This window comes from Myotis nattereri (assembly GCF_964212035.1).
Source record: "Myotis nattereri genome assembly, chromosome: 8".
NCBI lineage: Eukaryota > Metazoa > Chordata > Mammalia > Chiroptera > Vespertilionidae > Myotis > Myotis nattereri.
The window spans coordinates 55,745,690-55,766,667 of record NC_138083.1 but is presented as its reverse complement, the minus strand read 5'-3'; the positions used below and the strand labels follow the sequence as shown (position 1 = coordinate 55,766,667).

The window sequence follows — 20,978 nt, the reverse complement described above, 5'->3', positions numbered from 1 at the left end:
GTGCCTGCAACCAGTACATGCCCTTGACCGGAATCGATCCGAGGACCATTCAGTCCACAGTATCCATTCAGCCAAACCAGTCAGGGCAAATTTATAAATTTTTTGACATATGCATTCGGAAAACCTACTTTATTATATAATGGACTTTCTGCTTTAACAGACACCCCTTGCCCAAATTAGTCCATTATAGCAAGGTTTTACTATAAAGACTTAATTATAAGACTCAAACCGTAATACTCGTGGTAGAAAATAGGAAACAAAATCTCTGGCATTTCTCTTAACAATATATTTTGTTGATGTATCTCCGTGGGCCAGGGAAAAAAGGAAAAATTAAACAAATGGGACTATATCAGACTAAAATTTTTTTTGTATAGCAAAGGAAACCAACAAAATGAAAAGATAATCCACTGAGTGGGAGAACATATTCACCAGTGGTACATTTAATAACAGATATTAAAGTTTATAAAGAACTTATACAATCACCATAAAAAAAAACCCCAAACACCAACTAAAAAATGGGCAGAGGACACTTCTTTAAAGAGAACATAGAAATGACCAATAGACATGAAAAGCTGCTCAAATTCACTAATCATCAGAGAAATGCAAATTAAGAACACAATGAGATAGCATCTCACACTTGTCTGAATGGCTGTTATCAACAAATCAACAAATAAGTATTATCAAGGATGTGGAGAAAGGGGAACCTTCAATCACTATTGGTGGGAATTCAGATTGGTGCACCCACTATAGAGAACAGTGTAAAAGGCCCTCAAGAAATTAAAAATGGAGCTGCCTTATGACCCAGCAATTCCACCTCTGGGTATATATCTGAAGAAACCCAAAACACTAATTTGAAAAGATATGTGCACCCTATATTCATTAATTGCAGCATTATTTACAGTAGCCAAACTATGGAAGAACCCAGGTGACCATCAAGAGACAAGTGGGTAGCCCTGGCCAGCTTGGCTCAGTGGATAGAGCATCAGCCTGAGGACTGAAGGGGCCTGGGTTCGATTCTGGCCAAGGGCACATGCCTGGGTTGCGGGCTCGGTCCCCAGTGGGGGGCGTGCAGGAGGCAGCCGATCGGCGATTCTCTCTCATCATTGATGTTTCTATCTCTCTCCTTATTCCTTCCTCTCTGAAATCAATAAAGAAATATATATATATATATATTTTTAAAAACAGACAAGTGGGTAAAAAATGGCAGCACCTATATATAATGGAATATTACCCTAAAAAAGAATGAAATTTTATTATTTGTGACAATATGGATAGACCTAGAGGGTATTATGCTAAGTGGAATTAGCTAGTTAGAGAAAGATAAATACTATATGATTTCTCTTACAAGTGGAATCTAAAGAATAAAATAAACAAGCACACAAAATGGAAACAGATTCATAGATACAAAGAACGGATTGATGGTTGCCAGAGGGAAGGGGGTTTTAGGGGACTGAGTGAAAAAGATGAAGGGATTGAGAAATACAGATTGGAAGTTAGAAAAATAGTCAGGGGTACAGCATAAAGTACAGCATAGGGAATACAGTCAATAATATTATAATCTATATCTACTTATATAAAAACCCTGGGTGTAACATCCCGGCAAGAAGCGCGACCAAGCAGAAGGAAGTCAGTCCTACAGGGGTTGTCTTGGAAACGGCTGCACCCTTCCCCCCCAAGCTGTTTCCCGGAGCTGTTTCCTGTAAGGGCGGGGTTTGAGGCAGGAACCCACCCTCGGAGTGTGGAGGCATATCTTTATAAAGTGTGCTGTGCCAGCATGGCCCAGGGTGAATCTGAGTGGGGGCGGCTGAAAGGCTTAGAAAAGACAGACAAGAGAATGAAATCTGGGTCTCGGTGGGATGCTGCTTCTCTGAGAGACAGTGACCATGCCCACAGCCGTGTTTTTATTTTATAGCAGATGCCACGAGGCAAAGTAAGAGTGTGACCAAGATGTTTACAACATTCTCCTGGGTTTCAGTTCTACTCAGCTACATGCACCTGAACTTTATCAAGCCTACATCATTCAGGCACATGGGGCCAGGTGTTTGGACCATAGGTTCAAGCTTGCAACTATAGCTGTTGGCTATAATTGTGCTGGGAGGGCCTTGCCCTCCAAGCTGGGACTTGCACATGGCAATGAGAGGACTGTGCCCTCTCATCAGTCCAAGGCTTGAACCTGTCCAAAACACTGTAGCGGCTCCTCATAATAAAGTTTTAATACATTATATTAGAGGTTGTGGTGGTACTGTTTTGCCCACAGCGTCTACAGGAATTGCTGCAAATTTACTTCTCGGTGGAAGAACCTTTCATTCCCAATATAAATGACCAATTCCATTAAATGAAACTTCAATTTCTAGACTCAATATAAACAGTGAATTTGCTAAAACTATTAAAAAGGCCCAACTTTTCATTATTGATGAATGCACCATGGCATCCAGTCATGCTATAGACAGATTACTAAGAGAAATTATGAATTTGAATGTTGTATTTGGGGGAAAGTTCTCCTTGGAGAGGATTTTCGACAATGTCTCAGTATTGTACCACATGCTATGGGATCGGCCATAGTAAAAATGAGTTTAAAGTACTGTAATGTTTGGGGATGTTTCAGTAAATTGTCTCTTGAAACAAATATGAGATCAGAGGATTCTGCTTATAGTGGATGGTCAGTAAAACTTGGAGATGGCAAACTTGATAGCAGTTTTCATTTAGGAATGGATATTATTGAAATCCCCTGTGAAATGATTTGTAATGGATCTATTATTGAAGCTACCTTTGGAAATAATATATCTATAGATAATACTAAAAATATATCTAAACATGAAATTCTTTGTCCAAAAAAATGAACATGTTCAAAAATTAAATGAAGAAATTTTGGATGTACTCGATGGAGATTTTCACACATATTTGAGTGATGATTTCGTTGATTCAACAGATGATGCTGAAAAGGAAAATTTTGCCATTGAATTTCTTAATAGTATTACTCCTTCGGGAATGCTATGTCATAAATTAAAATTGCAAGTGGTGCAATGATCATGCTATTGAGAAATCTTAATAGTAAATGGGGTCTTTGTAATGGTACCAGATTTATTATCAAAGATTACGACCTGACATTATCGAAGCTGAAGTGTTAACAGGATCTGCAGAGGGAGAGGTTGTTCTGATTCCAAGAATTGATTTGTCCCCGTCTGATACTGGCCTCCCATTTAAATTAATTTGATGACAGTTTCCCGTGATGCCAGCATTTGCAATGATTATTAATAAATCACAAGGACAAACTCTAGACAGAGTAGGAATATTCCTACCTGAACCCGTTTGCGCACATGGTCAGTTATATGTTGCTTTCTCTCAAGTTTGAAGAGCATGTGATGTTACAGTTAAAGTTCTAAATACTTCATCACAAGGGAAATTAGTCAAGCACTCTGAAAGTGTTTTCACTCTTAATGTGTACAGGGAGATGTTAGAATAGGTTTAATCACTTTATCAGTCATTGTTTGCATCACTGTTGTTTTTATATCATGTTTTTGTTGTTTTTATATCATGTTTTTGTTTTTTTCATATCATGTTTTTATCATTTTTATATCATGCCTGTTATATCCTTTTGTTACTGTTTATTAATAAATGTATATATTACTTTCATATACATTTTACTAGTTTCCTTTCATCTCTCACACTTCTATTATAGAGAAAGGGCAAATAGCAATATTAAAATATCTCCGCTAATTAATTACCTTTTAATGTGCATGAATTTCTACTAGTCTGTATATATCAAGAGCCAGGGTCTGTAACGTCCAAAATGACCGAATGGATGACCGAACACTGGAAGTCAGTCCTGCAGTCAGTGCTGGGTCGCCACGACCAATCAGAACCTAATCTGGGTGAACTGTGAGGAGCCAGTGGGTGCCTAGGAGGCAGAGCTTTTGACGCTGACTGGCAGAAACCGACCAATCAGAACCTAATCTGGGTGAGCTGTGAAGGCAGAACCTAAGGTGGGGGCTGAGGAGGGGTTTTCAGGGCAACAGCTGTTTGTTGTAAGGTGTAAGAAAGCGGTTCAATTTTTTAATGACTAGTTTGGCAGTATAGTGCATATGGCTGGCTATCAGTCCAGATATAGGGATTATGTATTTTTGTCTGCCAAGAGCATCTCCTCCTGCTGAAAAAGGCTACCCTCCCGCCCCCTTTAAGCAATCCTATCCTATATATCTACACTAATAAAAGGATAATATGCTAATTAGACTGGGTCGACTGGCCATCTTCCGGATGTCCAACTTCCTTCCAGACAAAGCCATGGTGGTGGGTGCCGAAGCAGAGGCAGTTAGGGGTGATCAGGCCAGCAGGGGAGGGTAGATGGGGTGAGATCAGGCCGGCAGGGGAGTGCAGTTGGGGGCAACCAGGCCAGCAGGGGAGGGCAGTTGGGGGCGAGATCAGGCCTGCTGGGGAGGGCAGTTAGGGGCGATCAGGCTGGCAGGGGTGAGCAGTTAGGGGCGAGATCAGGCCAGCAGGGGAGGGCAGTTAGAGGCAATAAGGCAATCAGGCAGGCAGGCAGGTGAGTGGTTAGGAGCCAGCGGTCCCAGATTGCAAGAGGGATGTCCAACTGCTGAATTTCGTGCACTGGGCCACTAGTAACTATATATATGGTGCCTGGTGGTTAATGGAAGTATCAGGTGGAACACTTTGTAAAGTATATGTTTATCTAACCACTATGCTGGACATCTGAAACTAATAAAATAATATTGAATATAAACTAATTGAAAATAAATGTTAAAAAAGGAATTTGTTCTTTATATAGTAGAGTTACATTAAAGAGTTTTAAACATAAATTTTGTGTGTTATGGAGAGAATTCTGTCTGCTGTGTGAAGAGTAGATCGGGGTTAGAATAAAGAGGAGGCAGAGTGAGCTATGGCAATAGGTCAGGTGAGTGAGAATGAAGGCCTGAATTAATTAGTGATATAATTGGAGAAGAGACAGCAGACATGAACATAACTTGAGTAAAAACCATAGAATTTGGTGCTTGCCTATAGTTTAAGGAAGTAAGTGAGCATGACCTACAGATACTGATTTTGTTAACCTATGGCCTGTGATTCTATCAGTTAAGATAGGGAAGACTGGAACAAGAGCAGATTTTGGAGGGGTGGGAGGAAAGAGGAGGGAATAAGAGGGTAGAAAGAACCAAGATCAGTTCCTTTTGGTTCGTTTGCGTTTTTTTTGGATCTGACCCGAGGATATGTTTTAATATTGATTTGAGAGAGAGAGAGGACGGGGGAGAGAGAAAGAGAGAGGGAGAAACAGAAACATCAGTTGCCTCCCATAGGCTCCCTGACTGGGGATTCAACCTGCAGCCTAGGTATGTGCCCTGACTGGGAATTGAACCCACAACCTTTTGGTGCACAGGATGACGCCCCAACCAACTAATCCACCTGACCTGGTGAGGGAAAAATCAGTTTTAGATTTAATTCTAAGCCCCTTCACAAATCCTTTTAGGTTACCTTTGGAGGCCAGCTATAATGTTGTCCTTCAAGATCTCATTTGGTGCCAGTAGGGACAGAATAGTGAACTAGCAGTATGTTTTATAGGTATATTCAAAGTCTGTAAGTTGAGGTATTTGTACAGCTGAGGTTTTCTAAATAGAAGGAAAGTCTGCAAATATATTTAATTGTGTTCTTGTATGGGTATGTATTTTCCAAGTTCTTTAAATTTTTATTTGTATTTCATATATATTAGGGTTTTTAATTTTTTAGTTTTTTTTTTTAATATGTTTTTTTTTTAAATATATTTTACTGATTTTCCACAGAGAGGAAGAGAGAGAGATAGAGAGTTAGAAACATCGATGAGAGAGAAACATCGATCAGCTGCCTCCTGCACATCTCCTATTGGGGATATGCCCGCAACCCAGGTACATGCCCTTGATCGGAATCGAACCTGGGACCTTTCAGTCCGCAGGCCGACGCTCCATCCACTGAGCCAAACCGGCTTCGGCAGTTTTTTTTTTTTTTTAACATAAATTGATGGGACCTGCATAAAAGTGTTGCAATAGCAGTTTTCTAATAACCATCAATATCTGGTATACTTCATAAATAGTCAGTGAGTGTTAGTGGATTGATTTTCTCCTTTGTAATGGAAGGAGTACCACCAGGTAGACTTAAAAAATGTAACAGAAAAGAAATCCAGATTAGAGGTTAGTAAGATCTTAAATCTAAGATTCTAAAATATTGAAATATGTTATTAGAAAAGTTAGTGATACACATAAATAAAGACAATTTTTTGTAATAATCATTTTTCTTTTTTTCTGGGATGTTTAAATATAATGTTGCTCAGAGGCTCAAGTGTTAAATCTTTAGTGTGGTGCTTGCTAGTTTTTGTTATGCTCAAAGTAGATAGATAACAAAAACTCCTAACCTGTTTTAGCTGGAATATTAGTAAGGTAGAAGTACTCCTGAGTCATGGTTTGCTACCCTTTTGAGAATGGTTGTTCAATCTTTGTGAACTTCTATATCAGCAATTTTACTTTTAATATCTGCTTAAGAAAAATTGCAAAACCCAAAAACTATTTCTAATTCAACTGTGTTGAATGAACTGTTCTTTTTTAAAAAATATATTTTTATTGATTTCAGAGAAGAGAGATGGAGAGAGAGAGAGAAACATCAATGATGAGAGATAATCATTGATTGGCTGCCTCCTGCACGCCCCACACTGGGGATCAAGCCCACAACCCAGGCATGTGCCCTGACCAGGAATCGAACCCTGACCTCCTAGTTCATAGGTCGATGCTCAACCACTGAGCCACGCTGGCCGGGCTGTTCATTTGTTTTAAATGTATTTAATCGCAACAGTACTTATCTGTGTTAACTTTGGAAAGTAGTTAAACTAATCACAAGTAATGCATTTTCAAACCACTTGCAAAAATCGTAGTCCACCAGGGGACTAGGACCATCAGCTGGGAACCACTGGATAAAGTCTTAAAGCTTGCTTACTTCTGGGTGTTAAAATTTGAGCTGGAATATGGACTAAAGATAGTACCCTTAATAATATCCTTTTCCATCTGCATCTATCAGTGTAATGAGACTTCTTTTTTGGTGTGTGTGTGTAAGTGTGTAATCTTTATGTTAATGCCTGCAGGACAGGCATTTTTTTCCCCTTTAAAAAGTTGTTTTTACATTTGAAAAAATGTAAACAATTCTCTGACTCATCTCCTCCAATTACAAAAGGTGAGGCATACCTACTGGATTTCTCTGAAAGAGTTTTAGAATTTTGGATGTATGAAATTATGCTGGTTTATGTTTTATTTTTGTCTTTTAAAGTGGTATTTAATATTTTTTCTCTCTCAAATACACAGAAAAGTGTATGCTCACTAGCCAAAGATAACCAATGTTAATGTGTTGATATATTTCTCCCCTTAAAACTAATTGAGATCACACTGTTTAGCATCCTTTCTTCTTTTTAAAATTACTCAACTGAAGTTAGTGTAATTTTTATGTCCTTTAAAAGTCTTTGTAAAATTTTTAAATGGAAAAAAGTTTATGTATTGTGTTATATATCAGTATTTTCCTAATATTGGCTTATCATCATGACTGATAAATTAGGGTAATGAAGAATTGAACTACTTCTGATATAACTATTGGTCAAAAATATATGTCTGATATAATATACATGGATAAGCAAAAGTAGGTTTACAGTTGTAATACAAATAATACAGTATTAAATAATGGTACAAGAATATACTTTGTGTATTGCATACTCACAACTGTAAACCTACTTTTGCCCACCCCTGTATTGATCCAGGATTCGTCATTTATTTTTGGAGTTAGTCACTATTCAAGTGAATTTCTGCTTTTTTTGTTGGCTCTATTCAATGTTTTTTTTCTCTTTCACATCAATTTGGTTCTTAATGAATTATAGTTTCAAGTTTTATTTATTTTTCTAAACTATTCATTAATTCAGATTTTAATGCTGCTGTTTAGGACAAGGATGGAGATAGAGCCGTTCACCATGCAGCTTTTGGAGATGAAGGTGCTGTTATAGAAGTATTACATCGAGGCAGTGCAGACTTGAATGCTCGCAACAAACGCCGACAGACACCACTTCATATTGCTGTCAATAAAGGTCATCTTCAAGTTGTAAAGACTTTATTGGACTTTGGTTGTCATCCAAGTCTTCAGGTAAAACCTTTAACAAAATATATTCTGTAGGTATTGCTAGGATCCTATTAAAGGGAAGTACTAGCTTCAATGGTAAGCATTTCTGTTACGATTTTTTTTTATATGATCAGTCATAGTAAGTGATACCAAAGGTATGGAATGTAATAAAATTGGCAGCTCTTCCTTCTTAGAAAAGCCTTTTTAAGGAAGTGTCAAGTAGATCTGTCTTATATTGAGGGGTGGGGATAGAAATTTCATGCAAAAGTATCTGTTTTTGAATTGAATTGATTTAATTTTAGTGATCATGACAGTGGGCTTCAGCAACTTAAAGAAGTGTAATAGGCTGCATTTCCTAATAGCTACTTCATAGCTATCTAAATTATTTTAGTTCTAGCCTTATGTAATTTAAGAGTCTTGGTGTACCAGTGATGGGGAGCCTATGACACATGGGTCAGAGGTGACACGCGAACTCATTTTTTTTTTAAATATATTTTATTGATTTTTCACAGAGAGGAAGGGAGAGAGATAGAGAGTTAGAAACATCGATGAGAGAGGAACATCGATCAGCTGCCTCCTGCACATCTCCCACTGGGGGATGTGCCCGCAACCCAGGTACATGCCCTTGACCGGAATCGAACCTGGGACCTTTCAGTCCGCAAGCCGGTGCTCTATCCACTGAGCCAAACCGGTTTCGGCAACGAACTCATTTTTATGGCTGATTTTTCTTTGTTAAATGCCATTTAAATATATAAAATAAATATCAAAAATATAAATCTTTGTTTTACTATGGTTGCAAATATCAAAAAATTCCTATATGTGACACAGCACCAGAGTTAAGTTAGGGTTTTTCAAAATGCTGACACGCCGAGCTCAAAAGGTTTGCCATCATTGGATTAGTCCAGTCTTAGAAGATTTTCTGTTTTGGGAAATACATAGGGTTTTAAAGTTTATTTATTATAGTAGGATCTACTTTTTTTAAGCAAGGGTCACCTACGAAATGATTATTCCCTTTCAAAATTTCAGCAACTCGATGCATTAATTTGGATTGGTCTTAGAGAAGCAATGTAGAACAGGAGTAATGGGACTGAAGGTTTGATGAGAATCGAAAGTATCAGAGAGTTTGTTCAGCTAAATGATTATTACAGACTAGTTTTTCCGAGATACAGAGTGGTAGGATTAGAAGATGGGGTAGGCGATGTAAGGTATTAATCTGTTGAAGGAGTGTGGAATTTATACCTGCTGACTTTTTTGTTTGTCTGATATGGGAGGCAAAGTAATTAGGTGAGAGTGAGTGGGGAGTGGTCAGTATAGAAAGGGTAATTGAAATAGCTACTGTGGAGAGCAAGAGACAGGACAGATCAGGGCCTGTGGAAGCATATTCCTGTCAGGTTAAGAGCCTATCTCAAGTTGGAGACCATGAATTTTTAGTGCAATAGGAGGATGAAAGGTAGATTGTTGGACTGAATTTGTGTTGGGAATTTCTTATGTGGGTGAATGAATATATGCCTAGGATTGGCACACTTTTTCTGTGAAAGGCCAGGTAAGCCCTGGCTATTGTGGCTCAGCTCAGTTGGTTGGGTGTTGTCCCATGCACCAAGAGGTTGCTGATTTGATTTGTAGTCAGGGCACATGCCCCAGTTGTGGGCTCAATCCCCAGTAGGTAGGCTTGCGGGAAGCAGCTGATTGATGTTACTCTCTCATATTGATGTTTCTCTCTCTCTCCCTCTCCTTTCCTTTCTCTCTAAAAATTAATAAAAAAATATATTTAAAAAAAGGCCAGGTAATATTTTTGGCTTTCATATTTTCTATTACAATTATTCAGTGCTGCCATTGTAGCACCAAAGTAGCCATAGATAATACATAAATGTATGTGTGTGGCTATGTAAATGAAATTACAAAAATGGGGGCAGCCTAGATTTGGCAACTGTGGTAACTGTATATGGCTTTACTGAAAATAGTATTTATGAAACTATGAAATGAATGAAGGCGAAATTACCCATTTACACAGATGACTGATAATGAATAACAATTTATTGCCACATTGGTTGATTACTGAAGGAAGTAATCAACTTGAAAAAAAAAAACATAGACTGAAACTGCCAAATTTTCTTTTACATTTGTTTTCACTTTGAGTTAATTACTCTCTTTCCTGCCCTTTAAAAACAATTAGAGTAATGATTCTCAGCAGTGACTACACAATATATTCACCTGGGGAACTCGGGAAAACTACTAATGCCGAGTCTCAACCCGAGATTTAAGTTAGTGGATCTGAAGAACAGCCTGGATTACAGGATTTTTTTTGGATTACAGGATTTTAAGAGCTTCCCAGCAGATTCTAAAGTACAGCCAGGGTCGAGAACCACTGACTTTTAATTAATTACTATGGGCCCTGAGATTGGTGTAGGTTTGGGATGGAGTTTCAGGGTACAGCAGTTAATGGTAGGACAATGGTATAGCAAGCCATTTTAAACGAATGAATTTTTTGACCGCTTTTCCACCTCATTTATTTTTGTTATTTACTTAATTATTTTGAGGGTATTTAATTTCTTGGATTTTTTTTTAAAGCTACAGCATGTTTATTGTGTTTGCCATTTAGATTGAGTATAAGTTTATTCACTATAATGCTATTTCTTGCCTGCATTTATTAAATTTAACACATAGTATGCTTTATTGATGGTTGTTGGATATGGGTTCTGTTTTTGTTTCTTTGTTTAGTAGTTCATTATAAGTATTAATAATTACATGTGAGAATGATTGAAAAAGAACTAATAAAAATCTTTCTAAACTTAAAAAAAAGGATTCTGAAGGTGATACTCCTCTTCACGATGCAATAAGTAAGAAACGCGATGACATCTTGGCAGTCCTTCTGGAAGCTGGGGCGGATGTCACCATTACAAACAATAATGGATTTAATGCCCTGCACCATGCTGCACTAAGAGGAAATCCCAGGTAAAAATGTTACCTTTCACCAATTTATACGCAGTTTAAAAATATCTTTCTGTTGCTGGTTCTCTTTTTCTGATACTGATAAGAAAATAATTTTTGCTTATTTTAGTATTTTAAATCATTTTAAGATCTGTGGAAATTGTCTTCACTAAATAGATTACTTTTATGATTTTTTGAGTTTTTAAACTAATAAAGTATGAAATGTCTAAATATATATTCAATATGGATATAGAGGATCAGGAATACTCATATTGTAAAGTTTTAATTAGAATGCAGTGCATTTTGAGATTTATGTTTCTTTAAGATCATTCTCAGGGTGTCCTCTAAACCCCATGCTAGTCCATTTGCATAGTAATTGTCTTTTTAAACTTGTGGCTAAATAACTATTAAGTTTACCTAATTGCTTAGTAATAATATAATTCTTTATATAAATTTCTAATATAGATGTTCTGTAACCATAGTTATAATTATAGGTGGTCTACTGAAAAAAAAAATTGTTTGCTGGTTAAAGTTTGAGAAAGAATTTTAGGAAGTCACAGAATTCATAAAATGTGGACAAAGTCCCACAGAAAAACAAAATGTTTAACTTTGCTTTCATGTAGAATATTTTTCAGAGCGAGAGAGAGGAAAGAAGGGGGAGAGAGAAACATTCATTGGCTGCCTCCTGCACACCCCCTACAGGGGATTAATCAAACCAGTGACCTTTTGGTGCATGGGACAATGCTCAACCGACTGAACCACACTGGCCAGGGTAACCTAGAATTTTCATGAATGAATTTTTGGCAACGGCTTTACCTGAAAAGCATTTTACTTGTTTTATTTATTTTATCTTATTAAATCCTCACCTAAGGATATGTTTTACTGATTTTAGAGAAAGGGGAAGAGAGAGAGACAGAGAAAGAAAGATAAATATTGATATATGAAAGAAACATCTATCAGTTGCTTCCCATATGCACCCTCACCGGGGATCAAACCTGCAACCTAAGTATGTGCCCTGACTGGGAATCAAACTGGCAACCTTTTGGTGCCGGGATGATGTTCCAACTAATTGAGCCACACCAACCAGAACCCTGAGAAGCATTTTAGAAAATTCTGCATCAGATGTCTTCTGTTTATAGTTGAGTAAAGCCTACATATTATTTTTAACTTAATTTTTTGATTAAAGTTAAATCACAGATTGCATTCAATATTATTTTTTATTAGTTTCAGGTGTACAGCATAGTGGTTAGATAAATATATACTTTACAGAGTGTTTCCCTCAGTATTTTCAGCACCCAGCTGGCACCATACATAGTCATTAAAATATTATTGATTATGTTATCTATGCTGTGCTTTACATTCCCATGAGAGTTTTGTAACTACTAATTTGTACTTTTCAATCCCTTCACCTTTTCAGCCAGTCCCCAAATCGCCCTCCCCTCTGGCAAACATCAGTTTGTTCTCTGTTTTGTTTGTTTGTTTGTATGCTTTAAATTACACATATAAGAGAAATCATACACTATTTGTCTGTCTCTGACAGACTTATTTCACTTAGCACAATACCCTCTAGGTCCATCCATGCTGTCTCAAATAAGCCTACATGTCTTTTTTTAAAAAAAACACACTATATTTTATTGATTTTTTACAGAGAGGAAGGGAGAGAGATAGAGAGTTAGAAACATCGATCAGCTGCCTCCTGCACACCCCTTACTGGGGATGTGCCCGCATCCAAGGTATATGCCCTTGACCGGAATCAAACCTGGGACCTTTTCAGTCCTCAGGCCGACGCTCTATCCACTGAGCCAAATCAGTTAGGGCTTTTTTTTTTTTTTTTAATATAGCCTACATGTCTTGACTGAGGGAAATGTTCACTTTGAAGTTTATCTCAATAATTTAATATATCCTGAAATCTTTTCTTAAAATTGAGATATAATTGACATATAACATTATATTAGTTTCAGGTGGATAGCATAATGATCAGATAATGTGTATATATTATAAAATGATCACCACTATAAGTCTAGTTAACATCTATTAGCACACATAGCTACAAATTTTTTTTCTTGTGATGGGAACTTTTAAGATCTCCTGTCTTAGCAATTCTCTAATATATACAGCAGTATTATAACTATAGTCACTATGAATGAATTCTTGAGAGCTTGTTTGCAGGTTCTAGCAGGGGAGCGCAGCTACTCGTATACCCTTGACCGAAGATTGGTCCTCTCCTCTGGGGGGAGGGTCATCCTCTTCTACTGAGCACGCAGCTTCAGGAGGGACGCACATGGATCGGTAAGGGAGGAGGGGGATACCTGCCTAGCCAGCCAGATCAGCCAAATCAACCCTGGCGATCAATGGGGTGACAGATGTCGCAGTCAGATCGCCCACACATCCTGAATTCTTATTGTTTAGTTCCATACTGCTTTTTTTTTTTTATCCTCACTCAAGAATATTTTTTCCATTGATTTTCAGACAGAGTGGAAGGAGGAGAGGGGAGAGAGAGAAAGAGAAACATGGATGTAAGAGAGACACGGATGTAAGATCAGTTGCCTCCTACATACGCCCTGACCTGGTCCAGGGATCGAACCCGCCACCCTTTGCATCTGTGGGCTGATGCTCCAACCCCTGACCCAATACTACATTTTTATATCATGTTTTCTTTTAATTTTTTGCTGTTTTTTATTATTTTAGCTTTTTTAGGGTCACCTCTAGCGGGTGAGCACAGGCCTTTACTAAGTGGTTTACATTCATGATCTCATTTAATTTTTGGACAGCCTTTTGAGGCAGCTTTTAATGTCCTCATTTTGTAGAGGAAGAATGAGTCTTATAAAGAGATGAATTTGCTTATTCAAAGTCAGTGACTAGGGGAGCAGCTGGAACTTGAGCAAGGTCCATCTGACTTTGGACTCATAACTCATAACCACTTGATATTACTTTTCTGTATTATGGGCTATATGAGAGGTAAGACTGAAATATATGGACAGTGAATCATTTAACTAAGAATGCATTAATATGTCAGTGTCCTTGCTGCCTCTTTTGATTAGGGTTAACTTTGACTACCCTGTCACTAATTCTGAACCTCCAATGAATTCTAAAGTTTCCTTTATTCTACAGGTACCATATTTCCAATCCATTCCATTTCATTCTTTCTATTTCCATTGTTGCTGACCTAATTAAATATTGACCACCTTTACCTAGACCCGTGGTCAGCAAACTGTGGCTCGCGAGCCACATGCGGCTCTTTGGTCCCTTGAGTGTGGCTCTTCCTAAGCCTTAGGAGTACCTTAATTAAGTTAATAACAGTGTACCTACCTATATAGTTTAACTTTAAAAAATTTGGCTCTCAAAAGAAATTTCAATCGTTGTACTGTTGATATTTGGCTCTGTTGACTAATGAGTTTGCCGACCACTGACCTAGACTATTACAGTATCTTTCTAATTTTTCTCCTCGATTTTAGTTTTATTTGACAACTTTCATATAACTACCAAATTATCATTCTAAGAACATAGACCAAATGGCTCCCCTCTCCTGTTCTCAAGTCTTTAGTTGCTTTCTATTGTAGAATAAAATCTTTCTATATAGAATAAAATCTTTACACCTTGACCTGGCATTCAAACCCATTTACAGTGTGTCCTGAGTCTTTCTGACTTTATCTCTCACTAAATAAAAGCTATCTGCCTACCTTGCTCTTCAGCTTCATTGTTCTACTTTCCTTTCTTAAGATAGTTTGTCTGCTTTCTTCTTTCATTTACTTAAGGATTTTTTTCTTTATCTTAACCATCTTTTTTCTAGAACTCTTAGATCTCATCATTGAAACTATTTTCTGTTTGCCCTTTACTTCCTTGTTCTGTGTTCTTATTTTACTGCACCTATAATCTGCTTTGCGCTGTCCCTTAGTATATGCATGTTCATGTTCCTTTCTACTTAAATTGTGGGCATTCATGCTCATTTGTATGTTCCTTACAATGCCTTGACTATAGTAGGAACTCAGTAAATGTTACTCTTGATTTGACAGTCAAGACAGTGTTAGATATTACTAGAGTATATGTTATCAATTACAAAATAAATTCCGTAGAGAAACTATTAGGAGTTTAAACAGAGTGATTACTACAGATTAGAATAGGCAAAAAGAGATTTTATTGAGGAAATTTAGGTTAAATACTAAATCATAAAGTTTAAGGTAAACTGAAAATTGAAGAGTTTAGGAAATGAGTAACTTTAAAATATTTTGATTTGTTTTACTTTATTAGAAGTAGTCATAGTATGTTTAATAATGCTAAGCCTATATGTATGGAGGAGGAAATATACTACTTTTGTTTCTTCAATTCTTAAGAATTCCCCTAAACATTTGCAACAGTGACATCTGTATCCAGATAATTGGTGTCAGGTGACATTTTAAAAAAAGGAAAAAACACTTTTAGTTTACAATAAAGTAGTGCTTCAATTAAAGTTACATCACTTCTTTTCTTAAAAAAAAATTTTCATTTATTGATATTTTTAGAGATAGAGGTAGAGAGAAGGAGGTAAAAAGAGAGAAAGAAACATCGATTTGTTGTTCCACTTATTTATGCATTCATTGGTTGTTTCTTGTATGTGCCCTGCAGAGATCAAACCCGCAACCTTGATGTATCAGGACGACACTCTAACCAGCTTAGCTACCCAGCCAAGGCACTACATGACTTCTTTATTCCTATTTCCTTAAGGCATTTTATGAAGGTGTGACTGTAGATTGCCAGATAAAGAGTGTAATGTTAATTGGACATGGAAGATGTCAGAAAAATGACATAACTTATATATCATTTATAATTGCAAATTTGTAACTTCATATCAAATTCCTTATTCTTAAAATTCACTTTTCTTTCCTTATACTGGCCATTGATGTCATAATATAGAAAGGAACTGTTTTTGGTATACTCAGAATTTTTTTAAGAAGTCTTTGGCCTTAACACTTATTTGAGAAAACCAGTTAGTACATTATTTCCAGAACCTGATGAGTTAGCATTTTTGAATAAAATATTAGATTAGCAAATGTGCTAACATTTTCCTCTTTCTTATAAGCATTTTATAATTTATATAACATAATGAATGTATTACCTTGAATTGTAATATTTTAATTTTGTTATTTGTGATTTTTGTTTTATACTGCAGTTATACTTCTTTAGTATACTTGACTTACCTGTTAGACTTAATGTATAGTCAATTTTAAATACAATTGATAGGCTCTAGCTGGTTTGGCTCAGTGGATAGAGTATCAGCCTGCAAACTGAAGGGTCCTGGGTTTGATTCCGGTCTAGGGCACATGCCTGGGTTGCGGGCTTGATCCCCAGCAGGAGGCGTGCAGGAGGCAACCAATTAATGATTCTCTCATCATTGATGTTTCTATCTCTCTTTCTCTCTCCCTTTCTCTCAAAAATGAATAAAGATAGACAAATAAATAAATAAATACAATTGATGGCATGTTAGTATAATTCTTACCTGTTTTGTTAGAATGTATATATATATTTCTGCAGTAAATTATTTACATCATTGTGAGTATAATTTAGTACCAGCACAATGTTGTCTTATAATTCTTTCAATTTATTATGGTTAGCAATGTGGAAAAGTTTTTGAAATTTGTATGTACATATATACACATGGAATTTAAGTAGCATTCTATTTCCTAGTTTTGCTTTTAGTTAATAATAATTTTTTCAGCAATAAATCAGTAACAGTCAATAACATAGTAGAATTAGTAATTATTGGATGTGCTTTTCTGAAAGAAAATGACTTTCCTGCTCATCAAAAATATGTCTAAATGTCTGATGTTTTTGAAGAATATACTATGAAATCTATATTTCAAAGGTGCAGATCAATAGAGATTCCAGATTTCAGAGCTGATTTTGGTGTTTACTCATAATATGATAGTAACTGAAGTAAAGACATTAAGAGAAAAAGAGTTATAAAACATTTCTTTCAGAATTATGTAAGAGAATATGTTTTTGCTGTGAGACACTGAGTACTTTGGTCATGCTTTGTAAAGTTTGGAGCTTTTTAGAATGTAGTTGAAGTATGTTTTAATATAGTAGTGTTTTTATTTTAAGAAATCTTAACTAAGGACAATGCTGTTTATGTATTCTGATATTTGGCATTTTCCCTACAATTTAGCCATGTTGTCTTTTCTTTTTATATACAGGTAAAATTTAAAATTTAAAATTTCAGATTTAAATGAAGAGCAGAAAACATTTCTGTTGTTAAAGATGAAAACTAAATTTCTTTGGATTAGTGGCATTAATCAGCACATTACTTAGGTATTTTCTGTGAGGATGTTGCATTTTTAGGTACTTTGAAGTTTTTAGAGGTCCCTCACAGACATGAAAATAAATTAGCAATATTCCCTGCAGAGCTGTTAAAAAACAATTGCTAGATATTTTGGAGGCACTGATAACATTGTAAACTTACTTTATGTAGTGTTATTTATAAATTTTTCTCTAATATAAATTGGATATGAAAAGTAATAGTAAAATATGAGTGAGCCATATGATATCATATATTTTCAGTTTATCATAGCACCAAGATAATTTCACAGGCACTTCTTATTTACTTATCTATTTATTCCCACAAAGACACTAAATCTTACTGAATATGTGAGCAACTTGTATTTTCCCTGTAGAATGTTATTATACCTTTATTTAATTTTTTAAATTATGAGACTGTATATAAGACTGTTGAATATAGAAAGATTTGATAATATGGACCATATCTTTGTGTTTAATGATTTTCTTTTCTTGTTAAACTCTAAATATGCTGAGTCTTATATATAAAAAGTACCCGAGAGACTATCGAATGGTAGTATACTTATAGTATGTCCATTTTCTCTCATGTGTCCATGCATCTACTCTCAACACTACATGCCTTGTAATACATAAATTTGTTTAATGTGACCGACAGGTGTAATTCATACAAGGAAGAAGGCCTATTAACTTGAATGAAGTGATAAGACTCATTTACATATGCCTTCCTTTGCCCACATTCTTTTAAGGCAGTGGTTCTCAACCTTCCTAATGCCGTGACCCTTTAATACAGTTCCTCATGTTGTGGTGACCCCCAAATTCATTGTTACAAATTGAACATAATTAAAACATGGTGATTAATCACAAAAACAATATGTAATTATACATGTGTTTTCCAGTGGTCTTAGGTGACCCCTGTGAAAGGGTTCTTCAACCCCCAAAGGGGTCGCGACCCACAGGTTGAGAACCGCTGTTTTAAGGGCTGATCTTTGCTTTGAAATAGAGGAGTGGTCAGGAGTTGAGGATTGTGAGAACATCTAGGTTTTTAAACTACTTGCCCTCCGTAATCCTTCATTAATTGATAAAATGCTTGTCTTTATTAAAGAACGTTATGCTAGCTATAGTTTTATTGCAGTCAGTAAGAAAATTAGAGGATGTTGGATCATTTGTCATTTTCCTTTTTCTTCATTTTCTTTCCATTGAGAGAGAGAGGCTTCTTGTGTGTGTGTGTGTGTGTGTGTGTGTGTGTGTGTATATTTGAAGGATAAAGAAGACAGAAGGAATGAGGAGTTTCACAGAATATTATTAGTTTTACAGCTGAGGAAACAAGTTTGGAGAGATGAAATATCTATAGAGTAAAAGGTAGCAATGCTTAGCATTTTTTTCATTTTTGAGGATTAAGAACTTTTGATTCAGGGTTGGAAAAATGAGATACTTACTGTTTGTCTCTTCACAAGATATTCTTCAGTATCATCATCATTTTTACCTTATCTATCAATATTCAGGTAAATAGCAGTAAAATTAAATGCTAATTCTATGGAAGATACTACCCAACATTTCTAGTGCGTTATTTTATGTAATGTTATATTTTTCTTTAATTTAAAATATGTCCATGTGAACCATAATGTGGCATTCTTATTATGGTTTCAGGTGATCTTCCCAGATATTTTTTCCTCTGAAGGAAGTTCTTTTCTTAAACTATTATTATGCAGCATAGCCTACATTTCATTACCATTTCTTTCCTGAAGGGTAAGAAATTCAATACCAAGAGACCATAAATAAGTAAAATTATTTTATTTGTAATCCTTAAATCACCCACACATTTTTCATAAAGATTTTTATAAACATTGTTAACCACTATGGCTTTTACAAGAATAGAGAGTAACAATTTTTTTTTTTAATTTAAAGCACAATCTGAATATTTAAATAAGTTGAAATTAGTTGACATGTCTGATACTCATAAGTGAAAACGTTGGCTGTCTTGTAGTAATCAATGCATAGCTACAGCTGGTTGAAGGGGACCAAATCCATTGAAGAGGCGATTTGGTTCCATTTTACCAGCTCTAGCAAAGCATTGCAATGCTGTTAGTTTGGGCTATAAAACAGTTAAAATGCTTTTTATTTGTAAAATTATGGTTATGGACCTTCCACAAAAGTTAGATTCTCATATCAGTTCTTTAGTCATTGAATGTAACTTTTTCTATTTTGAAGGCACTTTTCCTACTATTTCCTGCTCTAAAAGTGAGAAGTCTTTACCCTTCAACATGTTGTTAATGCATTAAGGAATTATCAGTGTGCATTTTTGTTTTTAACACCTTACTTAATTTTTAAATGTAGACAATAACGTGTTTTGAAACCAACAACATTTAAAGGAACAAATATATCTTTATGCATTTCAGAGTAATGTTTTATATTTCTCTCTACGCAGTAAACCAAGTAAGTAACCTAGTAACCTAACAGGTTAGGAAAGAGTACTGCTAATCACACGTTTCTGCCTCCCCTGCCTTTTTTTTTTTTTTTTTTTTTTTTTTTAATTCTCACCAAAGAAAGGAAGGAAGGAAATATTGATTGGTTGCCTCCTGTTAAGTGCCCCAACTGGGGATCAGACCCGAAACCTAGGTATGTACCCTGATTGGGAATCGAACCTGCGACCTGCTGGTGTATGGGACATTGCTCCAACCAACTGAGCCACACCAGCCAAGGCACCCTGCTTTTTTTAGTATTATACCGGAGGACTAATAGCAAGTTGCTGACCAAGGTTGGAAGAATATGAGTGACCTTAAGAAAGTACCTCTGCCTTTTGGTTTATAAATAGATTGCATGTGTATTCAAGTGTATTACTTGGATTTGTGTTGAGAGGAACCATACATGCCAGCTTATTTTTCTTTGTTTTTTACTTATGTAGTATTACAAATCATAGATTAGTAATTTAACCTTTTTAAGAGTCTATTTCCTTGACTGAATTCTCTGTACAGATTGCCTAGTTACTCCTCATTATCAGTTTAATAATAATACATTGAATTGTGGTGGTTGGCTACAATCCATAAATTTGAGTATTAAAATCTACTATTAAAACTCAGTCCAGCAATTTTTGTTAATACTGTAACTTCAATGTTGCATTTAAATAGCAGGAAGGGAAGTCTTCTGAAATATACTTGATTAAAATAAAAGTTTGAGAAATTATAGTTTGCCTGTAAAAGTAAGTGCTCTAGGTGAAATATAAAGAAAAAGAAATAATTACTGTTCTGAACTAAACTGGGAGAAGGTCAGTAATTCAGGCAATATTCAAATAATTGTCATATTAAGTATATTCTGCATCTGTTGGTTAGTAAGTGTCATGCTGTGTTGAAATTAATGTAACTACAATTTTCCCATATTTTATTCTAATAGAAGTGAAACAGGTGCTAAATTGCCTGGACTTAAGTGCTGAAGATAGCAGTAAAACTGGCTTCTATTTTTACTAGTTATATGGGAGCTGTTTAGCAGATCCAGTTGCTCAAGTGTGCTTTTGGATGGCAGTTCAGTTTCATATACTGGCCATATCGGGGCAAGGAGAGGCCATGGGAAAAAAATAGTACAGCATTTGATAATGTCAGCATCTGTTATCCCTGTCAGAGAGACAGTTGAAATGTTTGAGTTACACCAGTGTCAGCAGA

The 20,978-nt window shown here is 35.9% G+C and overlaps 1 protein-coding gene across 1 annotated transcript in view; it reads left to right on the top strand.

Annotated features, from left to right (window-relative positions):
- MIB1 (MIB E3 ubiquitin protein ligase 1) overlaps positions 1 to 20,978 on the top strand; it is a gene marked incomplete at its 5' end in the record, with an annotated part of 123,070 nt that overhangs the window by 65,918 nt on the left and 36,174 nt on the right. Inside the window, 2 exons of the mRNA XM_081097466.1 lie at positions 7,954 to 8,151; positions 10,928 to 11,079. Of these exons, the coding sequence (XP_080953592.1) occupies positions 7,954 to 8,151; positions 10,928 to 11,079 (350 nt within the window). The remainder of the gene's footprint in view (positions 1 to 7,953; positions 8,152 to 10,927; positions 11,080 to 20,978) is intronic.